Source organism: Porites lutea, chromosome 2 (genome assembly GCF_958299795.1).
Source record: "Porites lutea chromosome 2, jaPorLute2.1, whole genome shotgun sequence".
In the NCBI taxonomy this organism is placed as follows: domain Eukaryota; kingdom Metazoa; phylum Cnidaria; class Anthozoa; order Scleractinia; family Poritidae; genus Porites; species Porites lutea.
This window is the reverse complement of record NC_133202.1, coordinates 21,304,142-21,331,057: the sequence shown is the minus strand read 5'-3', so window position 1 is coordinate 21,331,057 and position 26,916 is coordinate 21,304,142. Positions and strand designations below refer to the sequence as shown.

Below are 26,916 nucleotides of genomic sequence, written 5' to 3'. Positions count from 1 at the left end.
GGGCCCTGATGATTTGCTGGTTAAAAAATGTCGCTGAAGTAACCAGTGACGTTTTTATGATTACTTAAGAGTTTCCGTGTTTATTTTTTAGGTGCAGGTAAGTATTTTAAAGATGTTTATGACCGCACAGACGAAGTGTCAATAAATATTTAATTCTGATTTTGATTTGACATGGTTTACTATCCGCGTTAGGAGGTCCATCAACGCAATACCAGAGTGTCACACTTGAGGGAGCTTCTCAACAAACGGACACCTCCAGTGCACGACATCCAGGTATATTCCTAGTAACTGAAAAGGTGGACAAAAGATAAAATGATATAATTCTTCGTTGATTTTTTTATGGTACAAAAACCTTTCAATGTAATTTACGCTTTTGTCCTCGTTGATTTGACAAAGGCAAAGTAGAAACCTTTTTTTTTTTAACCCCACTTTCGTTTCAATAGAAACGGATCCAGACGTCCAGAGAAGGTCACATGAGCGTTTTGCATTAAAGTCGACCGACCGTCGACCATATTGGTAACGAAGACATCTACATCCGCATTCAAAATTGCTGAAACGTTCACTAATGTCTTTGCCTCTTCCCCTTCAATGTTGTTGTTTTTAGTTCAAGACGTTCGACGCGTGAGGGAAAGGGTGGGGGATAAATACGTGTATTCGTGTAATAGTCGAGTACACAGGAAACCAAAATGTGACACCCACGGGCATTTTTTTCTGATTCTTGGCAACATAACCATTCTTACTACCGTGAGTACGCCTGGAAGGAGCCTACCTGAGTACGCAGATTACGAAAATCATTGTTGCCAAGTTCAATTCTTGTGTCAAGGTAGAGTTTTGGGCATTTCACTATGACGTCAATGCCAAAATATGGAGTTTTCTTTCCTTTAACAAATCTAAGTTTAATACAGACAAAAGTTCTTGTAAAGCGTTGCTGTATGGTTTATTCTAAGAATTTCTGACTAATTTTACGTCGCTTGCTTTTTTATCAAGCCATCACGTGACAATCGACCACGCCCTATTATAGAAAAATCATCTTATCACGGGTATATTTGACGTTTTGTTGAAAAAAACGTAACACTTGGGAATACATGTAAAAATTCTTGTTTATCGTGTAAAATGTTGAATCTTAGTAATTTCACAATTCACTTTGTCTTTCTTGACCTCTTGATAGTGACTTGGGTTGAATTCATGTAAAATCGTCAAGTTAAACATAACAGAACATTGGATAGATAGATAGATATTCTGTTTATTTCACCCACTTGCAGCAATAACTGAATTGTTGGGGAAGGTCATTGTCACATACAATTAATCATTTACATACATTCACTGAAATTTATAAGTTACAAAGTCATTAATTCTCCTGGTATGACCTTGTTGACATCTTGGAAGTTGGACCCTTATACTGTAATGAGACTCAATAGCGGCGGGGGAGGGGATGATGTTCTTAAGGGGGGATATTTGGCGTGCAGTAGCCATAAACCACTTACAAGCTCCTACTCTCTAGTCACTAAGAGACTCCAGGCCGGCCAAGACCAAGGCCTCCGTATAGTCTACCCGGCCAAATATTATTTTGAGAGCTTTCCGCTGTACAGACTCAATTAACTCGTCCAGATATAAAGGGATCGCAGCCCAAACTGGCGAGGCGTACTCAACAATGGATCTAACAATACTACAATAGACTAAAACGAGATCGTTAGTGCCTAGTCCAACTCTCTTGAGGGTCCGCAGCACAAACAATCGCTTAATAGCTTTTTATGGATACTGTCACAATGTTCGTTCCAAGAGAGGTCATTAGAGATAATAAACGCCAAGAGTTTATAACTAGATACTCTATCAATGACTATACCATTAAGCTGAATCGGTGATATAACAGTGGGTTGATACTTCAAAAAGTTGATAACCATATCTTTACATTTTTTCACATTAAGCCGCATGTTACGCATGGAAGCGTAGGTGTTAATATTTGCGGCGATAAATGGAAGGTAGCTAGGCGAACATCGAGGAATAGATTCAAATACCGAGGTATCATCAACGTATTTAATCCTATATCTCTACTCCCTACAGAGATTGTTCACTAATGTAGCGAACAGCAATGGCGAAAGTTTTGTTCCTTGTGGTATTCCCCCATTCGGTGTAACTGGATGCGAATAAACCTGACCGATTCACATTCATTGTGAACGGTCCGTCAAAAACGAGCCGATCCATCTGATATTGGCCTCATGCACGCCCAGCAGCTCCATTCCTTATTGGATAAGGATATTGTGATCGACTAAATCAAAACCTTTACTGAAATCAGTAAAGAAGATGCGTGCATATAAGTGTCACCTTAGTCAAGGGCCTCAAGGATGACTTGGAGGAAGAAAACAAGAGCGTGGGTTGTGGACTTCCCGGCCAGGGCAAACTGGTGAGTGTCGAGCTTGTCACAGACTTGCTTGAAGAGGGAATCCAGCGTAAGCCCTTCCATGACCTTTGCAATATGGGGCGAGAGAGAAATAGGCGGCAGATCTTGTTCAACTACTTTGGGTGGCGAACATTTTGGTACAGGGACAACTTCGGATTGCTTAAGAGGCACAGGGACGTATCCTTGTACCATCGAGGCGTCGTAGATATTAGTGATGACTGGTGAAAGTTCAAAAGCAAACTCTTTCCAGACTTTCCCCGGGATGGGATCAGGCCCCCCTGACTTGTTCGATTTAATGCCTCTCAGGGCCTTGTAAACCATACGTGTGTCAACCAGCAGGTGTTAGCGGACCGGGAAAAATGAACCAGGGATAATTTGAGGCAACGGCACAAAGTCAGCAGTAACACCAGCCAAAAAGATGTTAAAGCTGTTAGCCAGCACCTCAGTGGACTCTAATTGAACTTCTAGCATTTGCTGCACCCAACTTTCCGAACACCGCAGCCCAGTGAGGCCTTCGATTTCTTTCCACCACCGCCTAACGTTGGTTTGTTTAAGTTTAGCAACTTTCCGGTCATAAAAGCTGCTTACTCTCAGGTTTCAATCTATCCATACTGTTAGTCAATAATGTAAATGTTGTTAACAATCTTCTAATCACTTGAAAAACACTAAGCTAATACTGATTTCTTTTTTACATAAGGATTAAAGCGTTTTAGGAACGATTTATACCGCAGTAAGCATTAACCTCCGTGCATCCGCATTGCCCAGTACACGTGAAATACGAATTTCTGCATTTACGGGCAAACGTTGCAGAGCTAGTGGTGCACCGGCATGAGAACAAGCTTCTGGAATTGAAATGAGGGTCATAAAGACAGGGACCAATCTATGGCTTCAGCTGGCGTCTAGCCTGTCTCATCTGCGTTAAGAGGTAACGGTTTCGCAATGAGTGCCTGACAACAAACAGAAGTATAAAAACAGTATACCACTCATTAGGTTTTGTAAACACCGGGACACTTTTGGCGTACACGACTTGAAAGGGTGGTCAGTTTTGTCGGCAGACCTCAAGCTTCCCTAAGCTTTGTTTTACTTGGACCTCTTTGCCAAGCTGCTGCCAGTGTTGCGTGGAAGGTGTTCCATCTAGTGACGAATCGCTGTTGCCAATAATATCAGCTGTGAACTTCGTGAAATTCTCCGGGTTTAGATTAGGTGCGACAGCGTTGTAGTTCTCCTTATTTATAGACAAGACTGGGTCTTGCGCTAGTGAGGTGTCCAACTTGAGAATTTGCCTGTAGCTGCATATGCCTCGCCTTGTGTAACAGTTCTACTAACAGCCCTGAACGCATCGCCTGATAAAGAGTACTGCCAAGGAACACCTGCTCCATCATTAGCAGCGTGCACAATACCTTAAGCAATGCTTAAGACATAAATGTGATGGTTTTGGTCGTTGCAATCACTATCAGCGCCCTATTTAAGCTTTATACCCCCGAACAGCAAGTTTTAAAAAAAGGTATTGTATAAGCTGTCTGGCACAGAGCTAGCGTTGCCTCTTCGGAATCGTCAAATCCCTGGTGCCCCGGGGTATCCATCAGTTCCCTTCTACGTTTTAATGCGACATGAATCAACGACAAAAAATCGTCTTCTTGTGGCTTATAGTGAGGCGTTGTGAGCATTTTGTCATCATAGCAGCGTCATTACTCAGGTAGGAACTGTCTGCAATGATCTTATGGCAATATTTGCGCGAAGCAAGTATTGGTTCTCTCTCTGAAACGTCCAGCGTCAGTTGCTGGACAAATTTGAACAAGTCTCCAACTTTTTTGTGAGCCTCTCTTTAAATGATATTCCCCTGCTGATAAACGACTTCGGTATTTGTGTACTGGTTTCTTGCGCTAGCTTGTTATACCTCAACCATACGTCAGATAGCTGGAGTATTTGCTTACGATCTGTTGCATAGTGGATCTCAGAACAGATAAAAATCCTAGCGATCTTAGAAGATTTCTCGTTTCTGAAGGTGTGGTACTTATAAGCGCTCAGACACTTCTTGTGATACTTTCTCTTTGCAGCAGTGAGATCAATGGCCCCAGCAAGGTTGAATCTCATTTTATTATCCAGATATGATGATTCAATTGCAATAACTGAATTGTTACCATTGAATGCCGTAACGGATATGAGTGCTCAGTTCTCGGGGGTTTTAATTGTTGGCAAAATACACAAAGACCCCACTTTACAGGTGCGACACCTCTCCTATTACTTCTGATTCTTGCCCTCTTTATGACACGGAGGCCGCCTCGTTGTCAATTCACGCGCTTTTTCCTGCATTTGGGCGGTGGGCTATTTAATAGCTTTTCCTTCAAGCGCTCTATTTTCACTTTGTGCGTAAATTCAAAATAACGATCCTGTGCTATTGTAGACAGCATAAATAAGAAATAGTTCCATCATAAGCGTTTATATCTCTTACGTCTTTAACTGTCTCTGTATTTTGTTCATCACAAACATTTTCTGCGCCTTTACAGCTTTTGCACACCTCTCGTCGTTAGTTGCAGGAAAGCTATATCTCCTCAGAATCTGAATTGAGGGCATCACTGCAGCTCCGTTTCTTTTTAGATGTCGCCATTCATCTACATTTTAAGCAGTCTGGCTCTCCTCAACGTTTACCTAGACGAAGGAAAAGGGGGAAGAATTGGCAAATGCCAAGAATTTGTGCTATGAAAGACTGGCTTATTTTTATATAATTTAATTGATAAAATTGTCACGAAAAATATCACAATTATGTCACAATGAAATACTCCAAAACTCCTCCTTAACACAAGAATTGAGCTTGGCAACAACGATTTTCGCAATCAGCGTACTCGAGTTAGTTAAAATAACTATGTTGCCAAAAATAAGACAAAAATGCCCGTGAGTGTCACAATTTGGTTTCCTGTGTACCCGACAAAAACGACGTACTTAATTTCATCTTTTTCGGCATTGTTTCAGCAAATTATGACTAAGATTGTCATAGCCAAACTTTGTGGGACTTGAGAACTATTCCCTGTGTATGCTTCAAAGCGCGAATAGTGTCTAAGCCTGGTCGCGCCGCTGACTTTCAACCTTGCCCTTCATAATTCAAGACGATTTATGCTATGGCTAAAACTACAAGTATAGATATGCAAAGAAAGCAGATAATTTTGTCTTGGCAGATGATAAGTTAACTGCTGCAGTTTCGGCGAAAGAGAAGATTTTCTTTATCATCTCCTACTGAGTTCATAGTTCCATCGGGTAGTAACATCCAATTAAGGCTGATGAAGAATAGAAAAAAAAAAGCAAAATCGTATAACGTATGACCAGCTATGAAGGCCACGTTTACAAAAACCGTTGAGCTAATGGTGAGGGTTTTTTTTTAGCAAGTGAAAGCTATATCTCCAAATGTTTGATTCGTGAAATGTAGAAATCTAAACAAGCAAATGATTTGGTTATGTTAAAGGTACCGTTCCTGTGGTGATTGAATTAGAGAGTGCCACCTTTCAAAATGATCACCGTGGAGATCTTACGTCTTTGATGAAGGAGATGGCAAACCAATTTTTTGACACAATGGCAGCTGATATTCCAAACAAAGAAAAGGCTAAGTGCCTATTTTACTATTTGGAAGGAGTCCGTCAAGTTAAAGTAAAGGAGGCAATTGAAGGTAGTTTGAAAATAACAGTGGAGTGTCGCACTATTGAAATCCTTGAAGAGCTATGGAAGGACTACTGCTCTGGTCACCTAAATTCGGTTGCCGAGGAATACCTTTTGACAGATGACATCAAGAGGAGACTACATGTAGAGTTTGTCAAGTTGAAGACAACAATTTCACAAGAAGATTACTTGGTTTGCAAACGGTTTCTAACAGGTAATTCATCACAGTTACCTTAGTTTTTAAATGTAACAAATGAGCAGACTAGTATCAGTGGCGGAATCAGCGGAGGGGCCCGGTCCCTTATTTTTTATTTATTTTTGATTGATTTATTTTTAACAGTTTTTATTGAATTGAATTAAAGACAAGTTTTACAATGTTATTTAAGAATAAACATTAATTAAATAAATTAAATTGTACAATTCCACTTAAATAGATACTAACCTAAAAGAAAAAAGAAAAATGATAACAATAACAACAAAAAATATATATGTATACTACAACAACAACGACTGTTCGGTTCCGTAAACGCTAAGATACCAAGACGAGACATCAAATAACTATCTGACTCCAATTAGCTCGGTTTAATCACATCAACAGGAACTAGGTCGAACAACTTTCTACAAACATTCTTGTCTCCTTCAATCTCGCACGTGTTTTACAATCCCAAGATCCTTTACGTTTCCAGTTCTAGACCATTACATCATTAGGAACTATTTCAGCATGGATTTTCACGCTATTCAAAAACAACTGTCACGGAGGTTTCTACATGTTTTCCTAAACTTAGAAAGTTTGCAAATCTTAAATGTTCTTAGATCTTAAATCTTTCTGCTTTCGACAACGACAACAATCGAGATGCCTGCTAAGAAAGAGAGTGGCAATTTTTACGAACCTCTGTGAACGGCTTGGAAACTAAAATTTGATAGCATTTTGTTTCGAACGAGGGTATGGGCATGATTTTCAGTTGAACATGCCTAGCGAGCGTAAAAATTGCATTCAGTCTGAGTATTAATGAGACAGGGAAAATTTTATATATTTAGGCATGACAAAATTCAAGGGAACATTGGTACTTAGAAATTACATGTCATAGGCATGGAAAAAATGGGTTCATGCCCTCGCAGCCCAAAATTGACTTAGCTAAACTTAGGTCCCAGATCTCTCGCCGGGTTGATAATTCATTCCCAGTTTTTGCTCGTCTGGTTTGGCATGCCGGGCATGCAGATCGTACAGCCAGTTGGGTTTGCCATGCTGGGCATGCCGGGTATGAAATTGGCATGCCCAGCGTGACTGATTTTGATGTTCGCTCCAGCAATCATATCCTGAGAATCACATTATCGCCAAATATATCTTAGGGAGCTTGAAGTTACAGGTTTCATGCCTGGCAATAAATGCAGATTATAACAAAAAAAGTTATGTTTGTCACAATGTATGTCACGGGATCGACTGGCAAAACTGAAGACAGAAGCCTGGATTTATAAATAAAAAGCACAACAAAACAACATTATTCATGCATAAAATAGAATACTTCACTTGCAATTACAGATCAATTAATCCTTTTATTTCAAAGCGATACTGACATTTCTGGGTCCAGATTTAAATTTGATCGCGGAAAAGCTTTTTAAACAATAAGATAACAATCTTCCCCGTCAGTATAAACTTTATATCCATGCTTAAGTTCTATCGCGTCGGAATGTTTCTTGGTCAACAGCATTAAAAGACTGGTGAAAATTAAGCTTACCAGGACGTTCAAGTCAGTACGAGAGTACGACGTTAATACTGCAAAGACGTTCTGATTTGGTGAGTTTGGACTGCCTTCTCAGAGAGATTTTGCTTAGGTTTTCAGTGCGCTTCTTGTCGGCTATGCGAATTTTGCAAACTGTTTTACTCCTTGCTGACGATAGTCCTTTCAGAAACGTCATCTGCTCCATCCGAAGATACCCCGAGCTCGCACGAAAAAGGCCGAATTTCCGCAGAAGTGTTTTTCGGATGACGATGAATTTAGTTTATTGTAGCGTGGCAGTTGTGGCGTCACGATGTCGTCATGTCTCTTCGCACTTGTTTGTCTTTGTTTTTTTCGTGCGGTGCATGGTTGAGATGTTGGTGAATGCTGGACCAGAAATGGATTCTGCGAGAGACTGTAAGTACAAATTTAGTATTAATTTGGTAAAGAAAAAGCCTGAATATCGAACAAATCCTGTGAATTATCCTTTTGGCATTCAGTTTATCTTGCTGTTCAGCATGCTAAGAACTCTCAGGCATAAGTAGTTTTCAACTCGTTCACTTCGGATTGTTTCTGTTTCTACGTCTTGTAATCTTCTTCTGCTATTAAGAAGACTATAGAAAACTTCAAAAATATAGAAACCAATCACTTTTGGAGACAAAATAAAATATCCGTAAATCAAATGCCAAAATCAGATTTGGATTTTGCTTTAAAAAAATGAACATGCTGCTGTAGTAAACAACTCAATAAGCAGTCTGTGAATGTGCGTTTAGGTCCACAAAACTCATTTTTCTTTTGGATGTCTTATCCAAGTAACCACTTATGCCTTACATTGCTTGTCTACGAGTGTACTACAAAATGCTTTACTACAGTAAGCCTTTGAGAGGCGATTCTGGTAAATTTATAGGACGCTTAAATGCAAAAAATTCTAAGCTTAAATAACCTGGCTGGGTCCGATTTCTGAATTACAAAATGTTCACGTTTGCCGACTCTTCTTTAAATAAACATAGTTTTTGAAATGACTTTGTACTATTTTAACCCGAAAATTATGATTGGGTTATAAAGCTTTTAAAACGGACGAAAACTAAGCTAATAAACATGTTCAACGTAAAAAACTAAGATTTAGTCGCTTTTTCAACTTGGCTACCTTTACGCAAAAACAAAAGCAAGCAATGAGGCTTTTATTCGACATATTTTCTGAGAATTTTATCGGATCAATTTAATGTCTCTAGCATTATTTTCGTATAGGAATTTTCCTAATTATTTGAGCTTTTAATTTAATAATTTTGATACTTTATAAACTTCTCATTTGATAGCTTTACTTTTTTTATACACCGATTGAGAAACAAATTCGCTCTCGTTAAATCCTATTTTATGACCTGTTTATTAGAACTCTAGGTAACATGCAAAATGATGTAACAGGACAGGCTTTAACCTTTGGTCCTAATGTATTTTTTCTTCACAACCCCCAGTAATCAGTTGACGGGCCATGAGAGAATATCGCCACAAAGATGCGAAAAAGTTTTCGATGAGTTTCCTTTACATATTCCTGCTTTATATGGGTCTTCACCTTACCTGCTTAAAAATGAAACTGTTGTTCGAGTGTCAGTCAAACTCTGGATAATCTTGACTTGCAAACCCAAATGCAAAGGTTTATTTCGCAGTAGAAGAGCGTGTAAACATCATCGAACAACGCAATGTAAATTGGCTGATGTGAAACCACGTTTCTTTCACTTTATTTACCATGCATTTATCTCAATTGCACACCTTGTGAAATTAGCCTCAGACAATTAGTTGCGACCTTTAACAGACTCAACAAGCCAGTATGAAAATATCTTAAGAGAAGCTGAGCACTACACGTTCTATTTCATTTTTTCATATTGCCCTTGCATGTGTTAACATTCCATTTCTTTTTTGTTACAGGTAACTTCCAGACATGACGAGGAGATAATTACTTTTCTAGAGAGCAATTCTTTGATACTGTCAGTTATTACTGACTTATTTTGAGTTAAAAACAAAGAACACAGACTCTGGTAATGACACATAAACAATAATCCCTGGCAAGCCTACAAAACAAGAAAGAGGAACTCAGACTCCTTATCAAAAAAAGAAAGAAAAGAAAGAAAAAAAAGAAATTGCGTTAGAGAGATTTGTAATTGGAACGTTATATTCAAGCACATTGCATTGTCGAACATCATAATTTACTGAATAATGGACAGTGATTTTGGAGCTTAGCTCAGTTTGTAATGTAATGAACGTTGAAAGATATTCTATAACCTTGTATTTTTAAAAGCTTTCATGGAACATAGATGCATTTTATTATGCAATGAAAATAGTCTCTGTCTTTATTTTTACTGATTTCAGTCAATTCCATTTTATTCGCAATGTGAAATGGGAATCCTATTAAAGACTCATTAAAAGGGGTGAGGCCGTTTTTACAATCCCCCAACAGGTCATCTCCACGATGACACTGTTTTATTACTACGGCAGAATCCCTCAGGGTTTTACTTTCTTGTGAAAATTAGAGCTTTTGTTATTTAAACTTCGCTGGGACAACCAAATCTATAAAAATGAGAGGACTAGCAATGACGTCATCGTGTAAATGATCTATAAACCGTACATCAAACGATAAGCACTGTGATCTGTTTAGTTTTTTTTTTTTTAGCCAGGCTTAAGTATCTGTAGATTCAAGGAATTATAATCTGTGCGTTGAGAGCATGCCAGAGACCGATTTTGGCATGCCCGGCATGACCCAGATTATGGCACGCCCGGCAAGCCTGAGAATTTGGCATGCCGGGCATGCCAGGAAATATGGCATGCCCGGCATGCCGGAGATTTTGCTGGGTATGAATTACTTATTACTAGAACCTAGGCCTCTCGCGGCCTGGGTGAGGAGGTCACGGAACCTCAAATTATGCTTACAGGGCATGCGAAATTCTGTTGCATGCCAATTTCAATGCAAAACCACTCTGGGGGCACCCCCTCTATTACCAGTGAGCAAATCATTGACGATAGGCATGGGAAAAATCCTTGCATGCTAACCAACATTGAAAACGTAGCAGAAATGTCCTCAATTGCTGAGTCATGCCCTAGGGGAGGCTTTAAAATACAGAATTTCCTGACATGAATGAGGGAATTTTCCGTAAACAGCATGTGATCATGCCGGCTAGGACGTATTGCCTCCGTGTTGCCCCTTTTTACAGCTAGCTAGGCTCATTTTTAGGTTCCGTGGCCTGAAATGACGAAAAATTCATGCCCTAAATGTAAAAAGTCCAAAAACGTCCTCGAAATTTTAGTTTCCAAGCCGTTTGTGCATCAACTGGTATTAAGTGCATTAGTTAGCATTAGTTAGCTTCTCCCGCTTTTGAAAATGAAAGAGAAGTTTATTTTTCTCCCTGGCGATATGGAGCTCGATATTGAAGACACGTCTTGCCCTAGCAATAAAACCTCTAATTGAAGGAAAGCTATTATGACATTTCCTACAGTAGATATAATATTTATCTAATAACAAAATATGATTAATCAGAATATAGTTTTCTACTTCCCGGTCCCTTGTGATAAGACCAAACTGAGGCCCGAAGGGCCGAAAAATGTTTTATCTCAGGGTCTGGATGACCGCGGGTCCCACTTATCTGAAAAAGTTGTATAAAAAGTTGTCAAACTATTGTGTTACAGGTCTTTTAATCCCCCTACCCCCAGAGAATGGGCAATGGTAAATTATTGAATTCGCCTCCCATATGGTTGAAGAATTACCCAGATCGAGGAGGGTTTTCCTTCGAGATCTACGTGCATTATTCTACATAAGATACCGCGAAAGCCGAATTCGGTTCTTGTTTTATCAGTCATTCCAAATATTTCTAGGTTCTTAAGAAACTTTACCTCTGCGTAGACTTTCTTTGGAACATTTGCCTCTTTCTGGGCACAGTTTTTAAATTGCTGTGGACTCTTCCTTTTTTTCTTTTTTCCTGAGTTAAAAATGCCAGAATATTTAGGCTGCCGCGCTGTAACCTGGAAACGAGGTTGCTATTGTATACTGCTGGCAGTATACCATTGTATCAACGTAATATTGCTCGAATCTTCCAAATTTGACCAGGGCTGGACAAGCTAGCCGGCTTCGGCTGATAACCCCTACCTCGACCTTGATTACCCTGGACATCACAAAAACCTCATCCTATAATTGTTTATAATTCATGTTAGCAGGTTCACCTACGTAGAGTCAGAAATTAACCCAACTGGAAGTTTTTCAAGAAACGGATGTGTCAAGTGAAATCCATCCAGGTATTTTCTAATAACCAATAGCTAAAACCTAGTTACTACATAAAAAACTTGTGAAGCTGCGCGAAACGTTAAATAGTTTGAGCTTTTTCCATTGTAGCCAAAATATTGACGATACTGAAACTGTGCTCCTTGTTATTGGATCAATCTTGCCGCACTGGATTGATCTCAGGGAGTAGAGAAGAAATGTTTGACGTCAATTCCAGTATTCATTGTTTTGTTATCTTTGCACCTGAATAAATTTGACAGGGCTTGTTTATCATTTGATTTACTGTAATCACTTTGGTATTGATAGAGACGTTTCCACCGCGTACTGCTGGTCTTCAACAAGCAATAACAAAGTTAATTTTCTGAGACAACAATAAACGAATACCATACACATTTCAACACATACCTTTCATTATAACCATAAAATTTTTGAGAACGATTTTCAGTGTCTCAATTTCAAACTCAGAAGACATGATTGTCAAGTAAGCGCTGACTTTTTAATGATTCCGTGCGCGATTTCTACTGTTGTGAGGGAATGTCTTTACTTTTTGCAGTTTCGTTTTCTGCGTAGTTGGTGTTTGGTGTGCTTTACTTTGGATTTGAGTACACTTCACTGATATAAATTTAGATTGTGTTTTTTTTTTTTACTATCATTTTAGTTTTTTAAAAAGTCTAACTGTACCCGTTTGAACATGGGAGAGTTTCAGCGGTACCTTCATTTACTAATGACAATGACTTCCATTCTTCTACATAATTCGCTCCTAATCCATCGTAAGCATACCCTGGCTGCCAGAATTTGTGTTTCTTACATAACTCCTAAGGGCGAGTCTCGAATTGCCGAGAAGCTTTTTCAAATCATCAGCATGGTCATAAGAACGGAGCTCTGGATCTATGGTATTTTAAGCAGGAAATAGCCCTGTAAGAGGACTGGAAGTTAACGTAACTGAGATTGGGACTATTATATAGCTCACGGTTGTTGTTTCGTTGGTGTCGTTTCGACTTCCTTTCAATTAGTTTGATTGCCTTAGTGATTGCCTTTAGTCAGATGTTTGTCAGCTTTTTGTCCGACTCTACTATAAAGACTAAAAATTCAGTGTAGATTTTCTTTTTGTCTCAGATAATTTAGAACGCTATCAAGAGCCGTCGGCTAAAAAGGGAATTAACTTGCTTCAAGATCACTGTTACGCTCAAGCTGCTGGCGAAACTCATAGCCGTGTATCTGCTGTAGACTCTGAACAAGTCACACTGCACTTTTCAGTGAATGGTAAGTGTGAAATAACACTTATTAGTATATACACACTCAGTGATCTTGGTAATTCAAGAAATCTGATTGGTTAGCTATCTCGGACTATGACGTTATATTCACCGCGCTAGGCGGTGAATATAAAGCCGAACAAAATCGCTGTCGTGAACTGGGTGTTTTGCCAAAGTTTCAAAGTAAAACCTTTTTGAAAATACACGAATATCCAAGTGCTGATGACTTTGAAGGCAAGAAAAGACTTCATGGTGTTTAAGCAGCGTGATTTATTGTGAAGCGGTTTACTTTAGCTGACTTTTTGTACGCTCGAAGCTATGTTTACCACTAAAGAGGAAAACGAGGTCGCTTTGTCACTGTTTTGTGATTTCGGGATTTTCTCGCAAGACCAATTTTACCTATAAATAGAAGTTAATTTATGGAGAAGAAAGGAAGACAAATATTTTCGAAAATTGTACGTGCCAGCAAGTTAACAAGGCAAAGAACTTTGGAGATAATCAACGCTCACCTTGATCGCAGCCGCTGTTGACAGCATTTGCAAGAAGCGACGAAGAAAACTTTCTCATTCACGGTGAGTTGACAGAAACAAATAAAGCTCTAGATACTTTTCTTCTCAGAATTGGGTAGTAATTTAAATTTTCGGCGTTTTCTTTTAAACCGTTGATGCTAAAGCTTACAAAACTCATTTGCCATGTTTGAAGACACTGTAAAGATCGAACTTTTGCGCATCCACTGTTTACGGCTTCGTGTTCACGCATGAATTCACCCGTCAATCAAACTAGTCGTTTTTTAATGGTTTCCTTTCTGATTCTGTTGAGATCACTTCGTGTGAATATACTAAAACAATTATTCACCTCAGGCTCAGTTAATATTGTTGAATAATCCCCTCGACTTCGTCTCGGGGATTATTCAACAATATTAACTTCGCCTTCGGCGAATAATTGTTAAATAACCTAACCTAATAATAGGAATAGACACAGTCACTGCTTTGAATTATTAGAAGGTGGCGTTTGTAATAGTTGTCTGTGAAGTGAGGGGAGGAAACTGTTTTTGGGAGACTTTTCCTTTTTTTCCTTAAGGGGTTGAGGAATTTTTTTTAGCCTTGAACTCTTATGAGTTCTTCAATCTCGCCTTTGTAAATCATTGTCAACCTTGCCCTCTTTGGTGCGTGATCCTCGATGTAATAAAACTAAAAATAGAACAGGTATTGTTCAAGTAATGCAATATGGGGACTTTGAAACTTTGAATCATACCGATTTATGACTTGTCACTCTAAATTTTGGAAACGTCACGGTACGTATTTGGCAAAGACAATATTTTGCATTTTAACCCGGCCTATTAAAAGGGTTAATCATTTAGGAAGTAATTGAGAATATATACAGACGCTACCTCGAATAGAGTATGAATTCGATGTAAAAAAAAAAAAAACGAAACAGAACATATTCATCAAAGAGCTTATTAGCTTTTGGTCCCTAATATTCAGTAGGAAACACTTGAGTTGTATAAGTAATCTTAAAATGGAGGTATTATGATGTATGTGCTAATTTTTTGGACAATTTCAATATATCAAGCCGCTAAACTATAATAAATTTAAAACTTCTTCTTACTTAACCTTTAAAATGCCCTTTCCAAATTATGATATGGCAAAGAACCCTTTTTTTCTTTTCCGGCCTTGACCAAGCAAACACTGATCTCATAGGCAAAGATCAAATACCAAACATGGAACGAGGAAGTGCTCAGGACATGAACAGAAAGCAAGAGAGCCTTGCTGAGGAATTAGCAAACAAAGAAGACGTTGGCAGATCTCTTAAGGAACGTCCGGCTTATCTGCAGAAAATAAGGTCACTTCATGACCCAAACCCAACTGAGGAACATGTTAATTTGCTACGAGTATCAGTGGAGTGTGAAAATCCAGAAATCCTTGAACAACTATGGCGAGACTACCGTTCTGGTTATTTGAATGTAGTTGCCGAAAAATGCCTACTGACAGATGATATAAAGAGGAGATTTCACTTGACGTCTGTGAAGTTTAAGACAACTATTTTGGAAGAAGACTACCTGGCGTGCAAAGACTTTCTTTTGAATAATACAGGTGGGTTATGTTATGGGGAAACGTTTGTGATACAAATTAACGATAAATAAGTTTAACATGTTTTACCAGGCTAGTGATTTTGTAGAAGCACCCAATTCGATGGTGTTATTAATGATAATAAGTGTGATAGTGACTATTACATTTATTTTTGGTGGCAACGTTTTCACTGTTTTCACTAACTTTAAAGTTTTGTTTTCAGGGTGGATTCTTTCCCGTTTTCATTAATTTTTTATATACTGAACTGTTAAAACAACGATGCAATGTTAATGGCCTAAAATCCTAAAACATATCTTGCGTACCTACGGTGTACTTGCATTATACGTTAAAAGTAAACCTCCATGAAACTGGTAGAGAATCTATTAGAATCAGGTAAAATTGTTTTCTTTCCTTTCTTAACAAACCCTTGTTAATATATAAGACGTATCGATCGTGGTTCATCTTCGAGTATTTGTGCTTAAAAATAGAGTTTATTGTAATGAGTTCTTGGTGTCATTTTTTGCTGTTGGTTCTTTTTTCTATTTCTCCCCGGGCTACTAAGAGAGCAATCAAAGTGTGGCAGAAAGGCAAGTCTTATCTCCACCCATATATCAAGCGCCCGATGAAACAAGGATCTTGTGTGTTGAAGAGAATGTGCAGAATCAATCTGAACAGGAATGCAGCATCCAGCGTGTGGATGACCTTATCCAGTCTTCTGAGAGGGAAACTACAACCCAAACTCTTCAAAACGCTCAAGTGTACGTTGCTGACGATACGGAAAACATGACTCAGATTGTTGATGAAACACTGAGGAAGTATGTGACAACTGAGGATGTTGAACAAACTCAGAATCAGTCTACTGACGGACAAAGGACTCAGGTTATTGGAGAAACCCAGAGCCACTCTACTGAGGAACAGAATAGTCCAGATGTTGGAAAAGTTCAGAACCAGTCTGCTGAGAGACAAAGAAATCGTTCCGTTTTAGACGCTCAGGGCCAGTATGCTCAGAGGCAAAGGAGTCAGGGTGTCAAAGGAAATCGCAATGAATCTCTTGAAGAAGTAACACTCAAGGTTTCAAAGGAGACTTACAGCAGGTCCTCTAAGGAAATAAGTCCTTGGTTTCCTTATGCCGGCGAAACAAGGGATCAGTCAGCTGACAAACCTGTCTATACAGAATCCATTTTCAAGGATCATAAAGGTATTTAATGCTGTTTGTTTTGATTTTTTTATAATTTATCTTTTTAAAGCGATTTTAAAATATTGATCACTTCCAATTCTGTTTTAGAAGGAAACATGAAAGAAAATGGTTAATACAATAATGATTAATATGGTTGTGTGTAGCCACTGACGTGGAAGGTGGTCGCACATGGAGTGTTGGTTCAAACTAAAGTTCAATTTTTTACCCATTTCTTTAATGGCTGAAATTCTAGCTCATTCTGTATCAAAGTTTTTTTCCTTTTTTGCAGTAGAGGAGTACAACACTAAAATAAGTACTACTAAAATATTCTCTTTTCACCAGTGCGAGTTATAAAGAGTTTTGCTTCCTTTCTGTTTGAGAAGGCTTCAATTATACAAACCTTTTTGCTGTATTTACATAGTCTGATAATATATAGATTTAGCCAGGCCTAAAAGCGAAGCTCCCATTAATAAATTTATAATTTAAATCAAACAATAAACTTGTATTCCAAGATTTAAGATAACTTTACAGCACATTCATGTGACTTTTGAAGGAAAGGCTAAGTGATTTTAGAGAAAAATATTTTGCAAAGAACCGCCAAGAGTGAACCAAATCTTACATCAAGTTTACAGCCTCATATGTACACCCAAAAAATAGCAACCATCTTAGATTACATTTAAGGTAATTCCCTTGAAATTGTTCTACTATCAACCTTTTTTTGAAACTTGGCATAATCAACATTCATGATATGAACATTAAAAAAATGCAATAAAAAGATGGGGTCACCCACAGGCGGCCCAGACGTAGTATGTGTCGCTGAATGAATGTATTAATATTCACATGGACAAATTAATAATCATGCGATGAGTCGTCGAAACTCCCATGAACTAAAATAGTCCAAAAATCAAAATATAACAAAACAAAGCTAAGATACCATCAACTGAACGTATCCTTGTCTTTCCTGGCCGGTTTAAGTGGCATTTTGTTGAGTTTTGCAATTTTAGGTACTATCCACTAAGGCTGGCTACAAAACAAACGGACCATCCCCACGCGCCTTCACACGAAGCGCTATAAATTCGAGAATAATCGACGAATCCGCTCCAAATTGCCATCGGCTAATCTGCAGGTAACGTGTGCTCCTGCTTCTTGCTCGCTGGCTCCACAAAACCCATCACAACTGCACAATAATTGCTCGCTTATCAACAACCATTGTTGACCTTTACGCTTCGATATGATCGCAAAATACCAGGTTTAATACGCGACGTGAATATTCAAACTTAGCGTTCGCGCAACAATGCACACTAATCCTTGACAAAGAAACTTGAGGAAAGGACTATTGATTCCTATTCTTTATATGTTCGCTTGTTTGGTTTCTATACACAGCAAAATGTGAATTCAGCAGCAAAATTCGTGTTGGAGACTGGTCTCCCTCGCGTGGTTGTGGTGCTACGGTGGGTCTTATTTGTTCCAGAAATATACGTCTCTCCACTCTCGGAGTTTGAGAAACATATTTACAGTAGCGATCCCGGGCCAGAGACTGGCTCGTTAATGCAGTTGGAGAGCCGTAGAGCTGTCCCACAGGCGTCACAGGCCCCATAATCCTAAGCCTCAGCCAGGACATTTTAACAATTCCACAACTCGACGGCCGCGAAGTGAAAAACCACTGCAGAGTTCGGGATCACACACATTTCTTTCATTTTCTTGTTTTTCGATAGCAGACCAGGAAGCTGTCAGCCTATCTGCGACATTATTATTGCGAATAAAAGCTGTAGCTCTACATTAGCGGCCCTTGTTTGTTCTTTTTGCGCTAGTGGGAAGAACCGCCGTCATCTTGGATGTCACAATGTTACAATCTTGGATCTTGTTACATCTTGGATGTCACAATCACCGTAGATTAATTACGCCTGGAAAAAATATCAGTCCTAATTCTTTGCGTTCGACAAGTTTACTTTACAAAATCTTGCCAACAAATCTGGGTGAGTGAAAACCAACCTTTTTACCACTTGTACATCCGGTCAGTGTAAAACGCAGACTGCGGACTGCAGACTGCAGACTGCGGACCAGGGGTAAAATGCAGACTGAGTGTAAAATGCAGACTGCAGACTAAGAGTAAAACGCAGGCTGGGGTAAAATGCAGAATAAAGACTGTAGACTTTTTTAAACATTTGTGCTCCTTCTTCTTCAAATCGGTGAAATAGCTAGCCGGTATCAGTTACACACTTCGCTTCCTAGTCGAAGTCAATTGCACATTCGCCAGAAGTTTCAATGAACATCCAAACAGCTTAAGTTTGCGTACCTTGATTTGCAATACTTTCATAGAAGGTCATCCAAATTTCGTGCACAACATCTTTCTTTGTTGTTGGAATGACTTACTCCCGTTTTTATCGCCATAATTCCTGTACAGTATTTTGGGTCAGCAGCTTTCATTTAAGCGTAAACATCGTGGTGTTGTACCAGTTCACGGTCCCTGGTCACGTATATCGCAAACTTCGCATCAAAAATTGAAGCGTGAAGTCTCTCGGATGGAAAAAAGGTTCAAGATTGCGATTATGTTTTCGGGTCGTCGACGACGTTCCAGAGAAGAAAGGAATGGATTTGTGAAAGCAGATGTCATCAAGTAAGTGTTCGTTTACAGGTATTTGCGGGATTAATATTTTTTTGCCCTTAAACCCTTCCACGACTACAGTTTATGCTCGGTCTGCATTTTACCCCAGTCTGCGTTTTACTCTTAGTCTGCAGTCTGCATTTTACACTCAGTCTGCATTTTACCCCTGGTCCGCAGTCTGCAGTCTGCAGTCCGCAGTCTGCGTTTTACACTGACCGCTTGTACATCACATCTGAGGTGAAACAGTGCTATGAGGCACTGTTTTTATCATACAGACCTCTGACAGAATGCAGCCTGGGCTTTTAGCTCAACCGTTAAAATAAGTTCCAAAATCACCTATACGGCCAGCCGGTTCTCACTTTTGCAGCTCATGAGCTGTGCTGTTTGAATGAACATTGATAGAGTTTCGCTCCAACACAATAAATAATTTATTATGTTTATTTTTTTGTTTATTTTATCGATGTGTAATCTTCAAAAGCGTTTGACACGCGCGGCAGTTTGAGTACTCGTGAAAGCGATGTAGACACTGAACGACTGAAAACAAACGGCACAGCGATTAAAATTACAATAGAGACCACTAACAATCAATAAAAGAAATATAATTCGGTGAAACATATACAGAGACAACAGTTTTCATTCACGAAGACAAGTATTAAAGTGTCTCTAAGAATCCTGAGTCTTCAAGCTTAAGCTTAAAAGCCGGCTTCCCGGTGTTTGCTATTTTCAAAGATGAACTCGAGGCAAGAAAATCGCTCAAAGCTTTCTTTTACAGCTAGAATTATGACTAAATATTCTTTGAAACGTTTTCTTTCTATTTGCGGTGAGAAAATGTCTAAAGATTTTTTTAAGTTCTGTAAGCTTATATCAAACCTGATGCTCGGTCAGATCATTGCCTCAAATCTTACAAACGTGCATAAACTAAATAGCCGCGTAAACTACGCTCGACTTCATTAAATTAGATATAAAAAACAAACATCAAATACAATAATTACTCAGGCTTACCATTCGAGATGCAGCTCCTGAAAGGTATCAAGCTCAAGTAAGGCCAGTATCGCTTCAGAGTTTTCAAGCAAGGTGAAAAACGAAAACGATGCCATCCGAAATCGGATTTCCGACTTTGACAAGCGACGCATCTCTCAACCAAAAACCAATAAACAAACTAGCCATGAATAACAGATAACACTTGATAGCAGCTGTATTTCATTTTTGTACATCCAGGAGAAGAGGATAGCTGAAAAAATCACAAGTTGACACAAAACTCTGTCAGCTTCAGCTGTCAAAGTAAACAAGATTCAAGATGCTGCATAAATTTTCCGCATGAACTCACCTGTCAAATTTTGACCAATCAGAGCATAAAAATTGGACGTAGAGCGTGACCAGCGCGTGACCTTGGCAAGAAAAGGTCTTCCCCGCCAGCATTTCTAAATGACTGGCTGACTTTTCGCGTCCAAGGTTAGTTTGAAATCAAAATCTTAATAGTGCGGGGCCATAGTGACATAAACACAACATATTTCATATGACTTTTAAAAAAGAAAAAATTGAGCCTGCGGTCATTGAAAATTAGTAACTTGTCAGCGGATAACTTCAAAAAAAGTACTCGACCTCGATGGGTCGACACCTGAGCCCGCGATACAGTCTACGCGATTACGATCTAGTGTAAATGAAAGCTTAACAAATGTGGTAACTTACAGCACATTAGTACCTCCAATCCAAGCCTTCTGATGATCTAGTCGATTAACGCGATTTCCACAGCTTAAATTTAAGAATTTGTTCATGCTTAGCGTGCGTATATCGAGTTATGGATGCACGCGGGAAGTTTGGAGAGCATGAAAGATGCGTACTCTAGCTTCTTGAGTGCTCTCCAAACTTCCCAAGTGCATCCATAACTCGATATACGCACAGCTAAAAGCATGAGCAAATTCTTTTATAACATAGCTCACAAAAATGCTTGCTTTTTGATTAACTGCAAAATTCTCGTAACGCGCCACACAATAACAAACGGTTCTATTGGCTGATTACGAACACGCCACAATCGTCTAGTTTGAATGAAAGTATTCTTTCTGTAAAAGTGAGAAAGAAAATTTGCTTCTTTATTCGTTAACGATCAATGGAAACTAAGAAGAAACAAAGGTAAAAGAGCCTTAAAGTTCACCTAAAATCAAAACTAACATGTTCGTAAGAAGTCGTGGAGAATGGTTTGGATTTGCTGAAAAGATGTTTACGTTTTGTTCGGCGAAATCCAGAAAACATGTTTTTAGCGAAAACGACTGTCATCCTTCTTTAAACTTGAGTTTGACTAATAGTCGCGGGTCGCTGGTCGCGGGTCGCGGGTCCACAGTCGCGGTCGCGGGTCCAAAGTCGCGGTCGCGGGTCCAATGGCGCGGCAGGGGAAAATGATTTGGGGTTCGAGGTAACTGAGTGAAAACGAGTGATATGAAAAAAATATAAAGGGAAAAAAATCGTTTTTATGCATGATACTCTACGGTAGCCAATTTACAGGTTACGGATGTCAGTGCCGTAGCCAGACCAAACGGCCAACCGGGGCAGGCGGGAGTTGCTAGGGGGGTTCGGGGGCATGCCCCCCCCCCCCCCCGGAGAAATTTTGAACTTTAGTCTCTCGGAAATGCGATTTGCAGCGTTTTCTGGGCCTTTCGGTAACTTTTTTTCGAGTTAATTTAAGTGGAATTTAAAAAGCAATAATCAGAAACAAGCTACATAATCTGGATGACCGTTAACCTCGCCAATGGTTTTGATCTGCATTTGTTCAAAAAAAATTTGAGTTAACGTACGTAGCCCCTTGAGATCGATGATATGGTAATTTTTTCATAGTATATTGACTGAATTGCTGAATTCTTTGTAATATCATGATGCGTTAAAAATATCCGATGATCGCTTATGTAAAATAAAAATGATCGGCGAAATTCGTCAAAATTTTACCGAGGCGAGTGCCTCGGTTGGCCTCATACTAGCTACGGCGCTGGATGTTAGAGTCAACAAAATAATGTCTCAAGAAAAGACGTAAAAGAAAAAGCTGGCCGACTTTTGTGTTCACCGCAAGTTCATTTTTCTTTCTATCGGGCCCAGTTATCTATAAATTCAGCTTTGAATGTACTTATGCATAACAGTATCTGATAAAAAATGTTACCCTAAGTTACCATTGTTTTCTTCTTGTCTATGAATTGCTAACAAATTCTTAGGGGTGCATTCACTGAAAAATGTGCGATATACTTCATAGACTATAAATCATATACGTTACAATTGCAACAACTTAAAACCTTTTATAAAAAAAGGGCTAACTCGGGCTCGAAAAGCTGCGAGTCTGTCGGTAGAAGAAACGAGAACTGTTTCAATTTTAACAAATGTTTTCGGCAAAAATAAAGAAAACGCTTGTTGAAAAACTTCCTGGTCGCAAACTCCCAAAATAAACTCTTTGCTCAAGTAACTGGAAAGAGGAGGAGAGACGTTGGGCTTTAAGTGCCAGTAAAGTACATTCAAGTGGGTATTCAAGGCCCGGGGGGGTACTATAGGAATTTCTGGGTGGGGATGTGCCGCTGGGATCCTGGAACCCTTAATCTATAACAGAGCTAGTTCAGCTGAATTTTGCTACCCTATACTAGAGTAAACTCCCCAAACCCCCCCTATCCTAGAGTAGCTGTTTCCCTAGTCTAGATAAAATCTTCAACCAACTGATCAGTTTCCTGAAAAATGATACCCTATTCTAGACCCAAACTCTCTGATTTATATACCCTATCCTAGAGTAAACTGCTTGAAAAACCATACCCTTCACAGCGGCACATACCTATATAGCCCATATATGGCAGTACCCCCCCCGGATTCAAGGAATGAATTTAATATAGAAACAAGTAATAATCCACAGCAAGAGGGGATAAAGCTCGAGCTTTATCCTCCCTTGTCCACAGAAAGGAGTTTGTTCCCACTAACGATTGAAATCCGGAATCCAAGTTCTACCAAGACAGAATAGACCAAAGTCTCTTGGTTCTACTGACAAAGACTTCAATCCAGTACCTGGAATCTGGAATTACTTACCTAATTTATTGTCTTTTCTTAGCTCTGGTGGAGTCGATAACTTACCGTTTTCAGTGTCTGGTTTACTTTCTTTTTCAGCTTCATGATATCGGGCGTTATTATTTCCTTACCTACTTACTCACTTGGTTATTTACGATGCATGTTTTCAAGATTTGACTGAGACGCACATTGAATGGCTTCCTATTGTCAGGTTGTCCTGGTTGCTATTTAGGTGAAGAGAACAAGAAGTTATATTGAACATTCCGGGTTGCCGTCTCAGTTGTAAAAATAAAAGCATTAAGCGAAAATCTTGCTTCGAGGAACAGACTCCTTTCTGTGGATTTTTACTTGTTTCCATATTAAATTCATGCCTTGAATACCGCTTGAATGAAGTTTCATGCGCCTGTTTACATTTTCTTTCAGTTTTGTCGAAAACATTTGTTAAATATAAGAGTTCTCGTTTCTTCTACCGACAGACTCGTAGCTTTTTGAGCCCGAGTTCGCTTTTTTTAAAAAAAGGCTTTAAGTTGTTGTAACGTTTATAATCTGTAGTCTATGAAGTGCATCGCATATTTTTCAGTAAATGAACCCCTAAGCATTTGTGAGCAATTCCTCGACAAGAAAAAAGCATGGTAACTTATGGTAACTTTTTTATCAGATACTGTTATGCATAAGTATAACTGGGCCCGATAGAAAGAAAACAAAATAAACTTGCGTTGAACACAGAAGTCGGCCAGCTTTTTTTTTTAGGTCTTTTCTTGAGACATTATTTTTTTGACTCTAACATCCGTAACCTGTAAATTGGCAACCGTGGAGTATCGTGCATAAAAAAGAGTTTTTCCCTTTATCTTGTGTTCATATCAGCCGTTTTCACTCAGCTGTTACCTCGAACCCCAAATCATTTTTCCCTTCCGCGACACTGGACCCGCGACCGCGACTTTGGACCCGCGACCGCGACATTGGACCCACGACCGCGACATTGGACCCGCGACCGCGACTTCGGACCCGCGACCGCGACTTTGGACCCGCGACCCGCGACCCGCGACCCGCGACTATTAGTCAAACTCTTTAAACTTATATTCATTTACGAACATTGGCTGGTCATTACGGCTTCTTGAGAAGACCTGGCAGCAGTTGTTTTAGTGAGTAATACATTTATGTCTTCTTGTGTAATTTGTGTTGTTATTGCGGTAGAAATTTTCCTGCTTCAGTCGGATTGTCCGGAGATAACAAAGTGCATAACAAATTTAAAAACAATAAAAACGGAAATTTTGCCTTTAAATGTTGTTGATGACCAGTTGGTGTCTGTTCTGTTCTCAGTGAATGTCTTTCGGCCAAAATTTGCTGCAGCTGGTCTTCGACAAATCTGCGAAACGCGCAACTTGCGAGTTTTTTTAATTCGGCTTTATTTTTGCTGCTTGTTGGATCAGGACCTAAAAGGTCAATGCCGATAGAAAAATTGGGCAGTTCTTCGCTGGTTTCTTCCGTATTATAAAGAGAAGGAAAAGTGCACTGCAGCTTAAAAGACGACAACTTTGCAGCCAGGTAAAAAAAAATGCTCACGTCATCTTATTTACGCACGGGCGTGCGTAAATAAAGATTTTGTTCATAGCGGCACAATAGGACTTATATAGGGCAAGCACGCGCGCTATGTTATAAAGAAGAATTAAAAGGTACGTTGAAAAGAAATACAGTTTATGATTTAGAGCAATCAATGGAGGTAGAATTAGAAAATGTACCTGGGCTAGCATCGTCAACAAAGCCTCACTCCGCCGGATGGACACCTTGATCTTCAGGGCGGAAAAACGTAATGAGCATGCGTGAACTTTTTTGCTCAAATCCCCTGGCCGGGTTTGAAAAAATGGCGGGATTTCAAATATTTTTTTGCCTAAAAATAAAATGTTCCCACTCATAACCTGGAAAGTACAGGCAATTTGTCTTCAAAAGTTGGAAGCTGTGGTTATAACCTTGTCATTAATTCTTAATTTTCTCGAAGAATACCTCATGGTAAAACGGACTTTAACTACATTAATTTCCTTGCGTTGTACTGGAAATGTGCATGCGTAGGTCCGATTTTTTTCAAGATGCATTCACAAAATGTGTTCAAATAAGGAAGTTCCTGGATATATAAGGTCCGGAGCTCCACTGTGGACACAAAAACAACATATCTTTGGACAGTGATTTGCCCCAAAAAATTAACGCTTGCCCACAGTGTGTTTGAAGTCACTGAACTTTGTTGCACTAGAGCTCATATTTTAAAACCCACGCTCGGCGATCGGATACTCGTAGCTTCGCAGATCATCAAAAATTAAATGTAAACAAAATCCCCAATGTAGAAGTTATTGCGTTGATATGTGGGCAGAAAAAAGGTCAATCTTTATCAAGTAAAATATTCCCAAAAATCAGTTTCAAAGCAACTACAGTTTTTTAAACTTGATCGTTTCACGCAGATAAATTTTGCTTTGTGGTGTTGTCAAGTTGAACATGCATCACACGTGTCAAAATTATACCTAACTACGGGTAAGTAAGATTTCCTTCAAACAAAGTTAAAGTTACATTATTGCAAAAACGTCTTTCCAGTTATGTATATGATTTAATTACTGACTGAGGTTACTTTAAGGACCATAGACGCCACTTTAAGCTTGCAAAGAGATGAAACAAGCAAAGAACAATTCCATCATGCACAAAATTCTGCTTAAGTGATCTATAAAAAAAGCTTCAATCGCGTTCTATAAGGTTGCAAAACAACAAATTATCATTAAACGAAGAAATGAATTTTCTGTACGAAAAGAACCTACCTAAAGATCTTAAAAGCAAAAGAACAGTTGCAAGCTTTGCAGCCAAGCTATCATTCACCATTTAGCCATTTTTGATAACTGGTCCATGCGAGGGTGTTCATAAAATACTGAAAACTGCACATAAGGGTTTTTTTTGTTCGCTTTAGTCAAATCCAGCTCCAGCAATTGTTTACGGGCAAAGAAACAATTGTTTTGAAGTCACTGCCGTTGTCGATCTCTATTTCACAGCGAGTGAAAAGGAAAATTTGCGTACAGAAAGAAAACAAAACTATTGAATAAAAAATGAAGAAAAAAAATTGAAACCTCTGACTATTATTACTTGAGCAACAGAAAAAGGATCGAAGTACTCTTTTCTCCTCGAGTAAGCTTGGCCTTCTATTTCCGAGAAAGTTTTAAGCGCACAATTTTCATGGTTCACTCGCATGCGTTAGCAATATGGTTCTTTGACTGAAGACAGGGATAAAGCTGGTTCTGCAACCTGAACGTAAATAAAAATCTGGGCATGTAAAAAAAGTAACCGTAACTACTAATAAAAGAATACAAGCGGGTTTTAATTCAGCCCGGTGATGGAAGGCGAAAATCGACTCACAACTCGAATGCACAATTATCAGAAAAATACTCGCCTCTTTGAAAATGTTCAAAACCTTTTATTCCACCTCAGACTGACGGATTGATCCGTTCTTCCTTGAACATTGGTTTTTCTGAATCCAAAGTAATTTTCAAGTGAAGAAAAAACAGCAAGAACAACAACAAAAAACGAATAAAAAGGCTTTACAGACCTTTACAAGTTTTGGTTTTTGGTTTTTTGGTTTTCGTTTTTTAATGTTTATAATTAGGTTTTGGTTTTCATTATATAATTTAAAAGCAAAAACAAAAACTGAAAAGTGAAACTTACTAGTTCGGTAAAAATCAAAAAGTTAGAAACAAAAATGGAAAAGTGAAAAAAATGGAAACCGAAAT

General features: G+C 38.9%; 1 protein-coding gene across 1 annotated transcript in view; it reads left to right on the top strand.

The window, feature by feature from the left end:
* LOC140928006 (uncharacterized) overlaps window positions 1-26,916 on the top strand; it is a 76,117-nt gene that overhangs the window by 26,534 nt on the left and 22,667 nt on the right. The window contains exons 4-9 of the mRNA XM_073377722.1: window positions 193-273; window positions 5,856-6,260; window positions 8,300-8,308; window positions 13,154-13,291; window positions 14,982-15,374; window positions 15,913-16,548. Coding sequence (XP_073233823.1) covers window positions 193-273; window positions 5,856-6,260; window positions 8,300-8,308; window positions 13,154-13,291; window positions 14,982-15,374; window positions 15,913-16,548 — 1,662 coding nt within the window. The remainder of the gene's footprint in view (window positions 1-192; window positions 274-5,855; window positions 6,261-8,299; window positions 8,309-13,153; window positions 13,292-14,981; window positions 15,375-15,912; window positions 16,549-26,916) is intronic.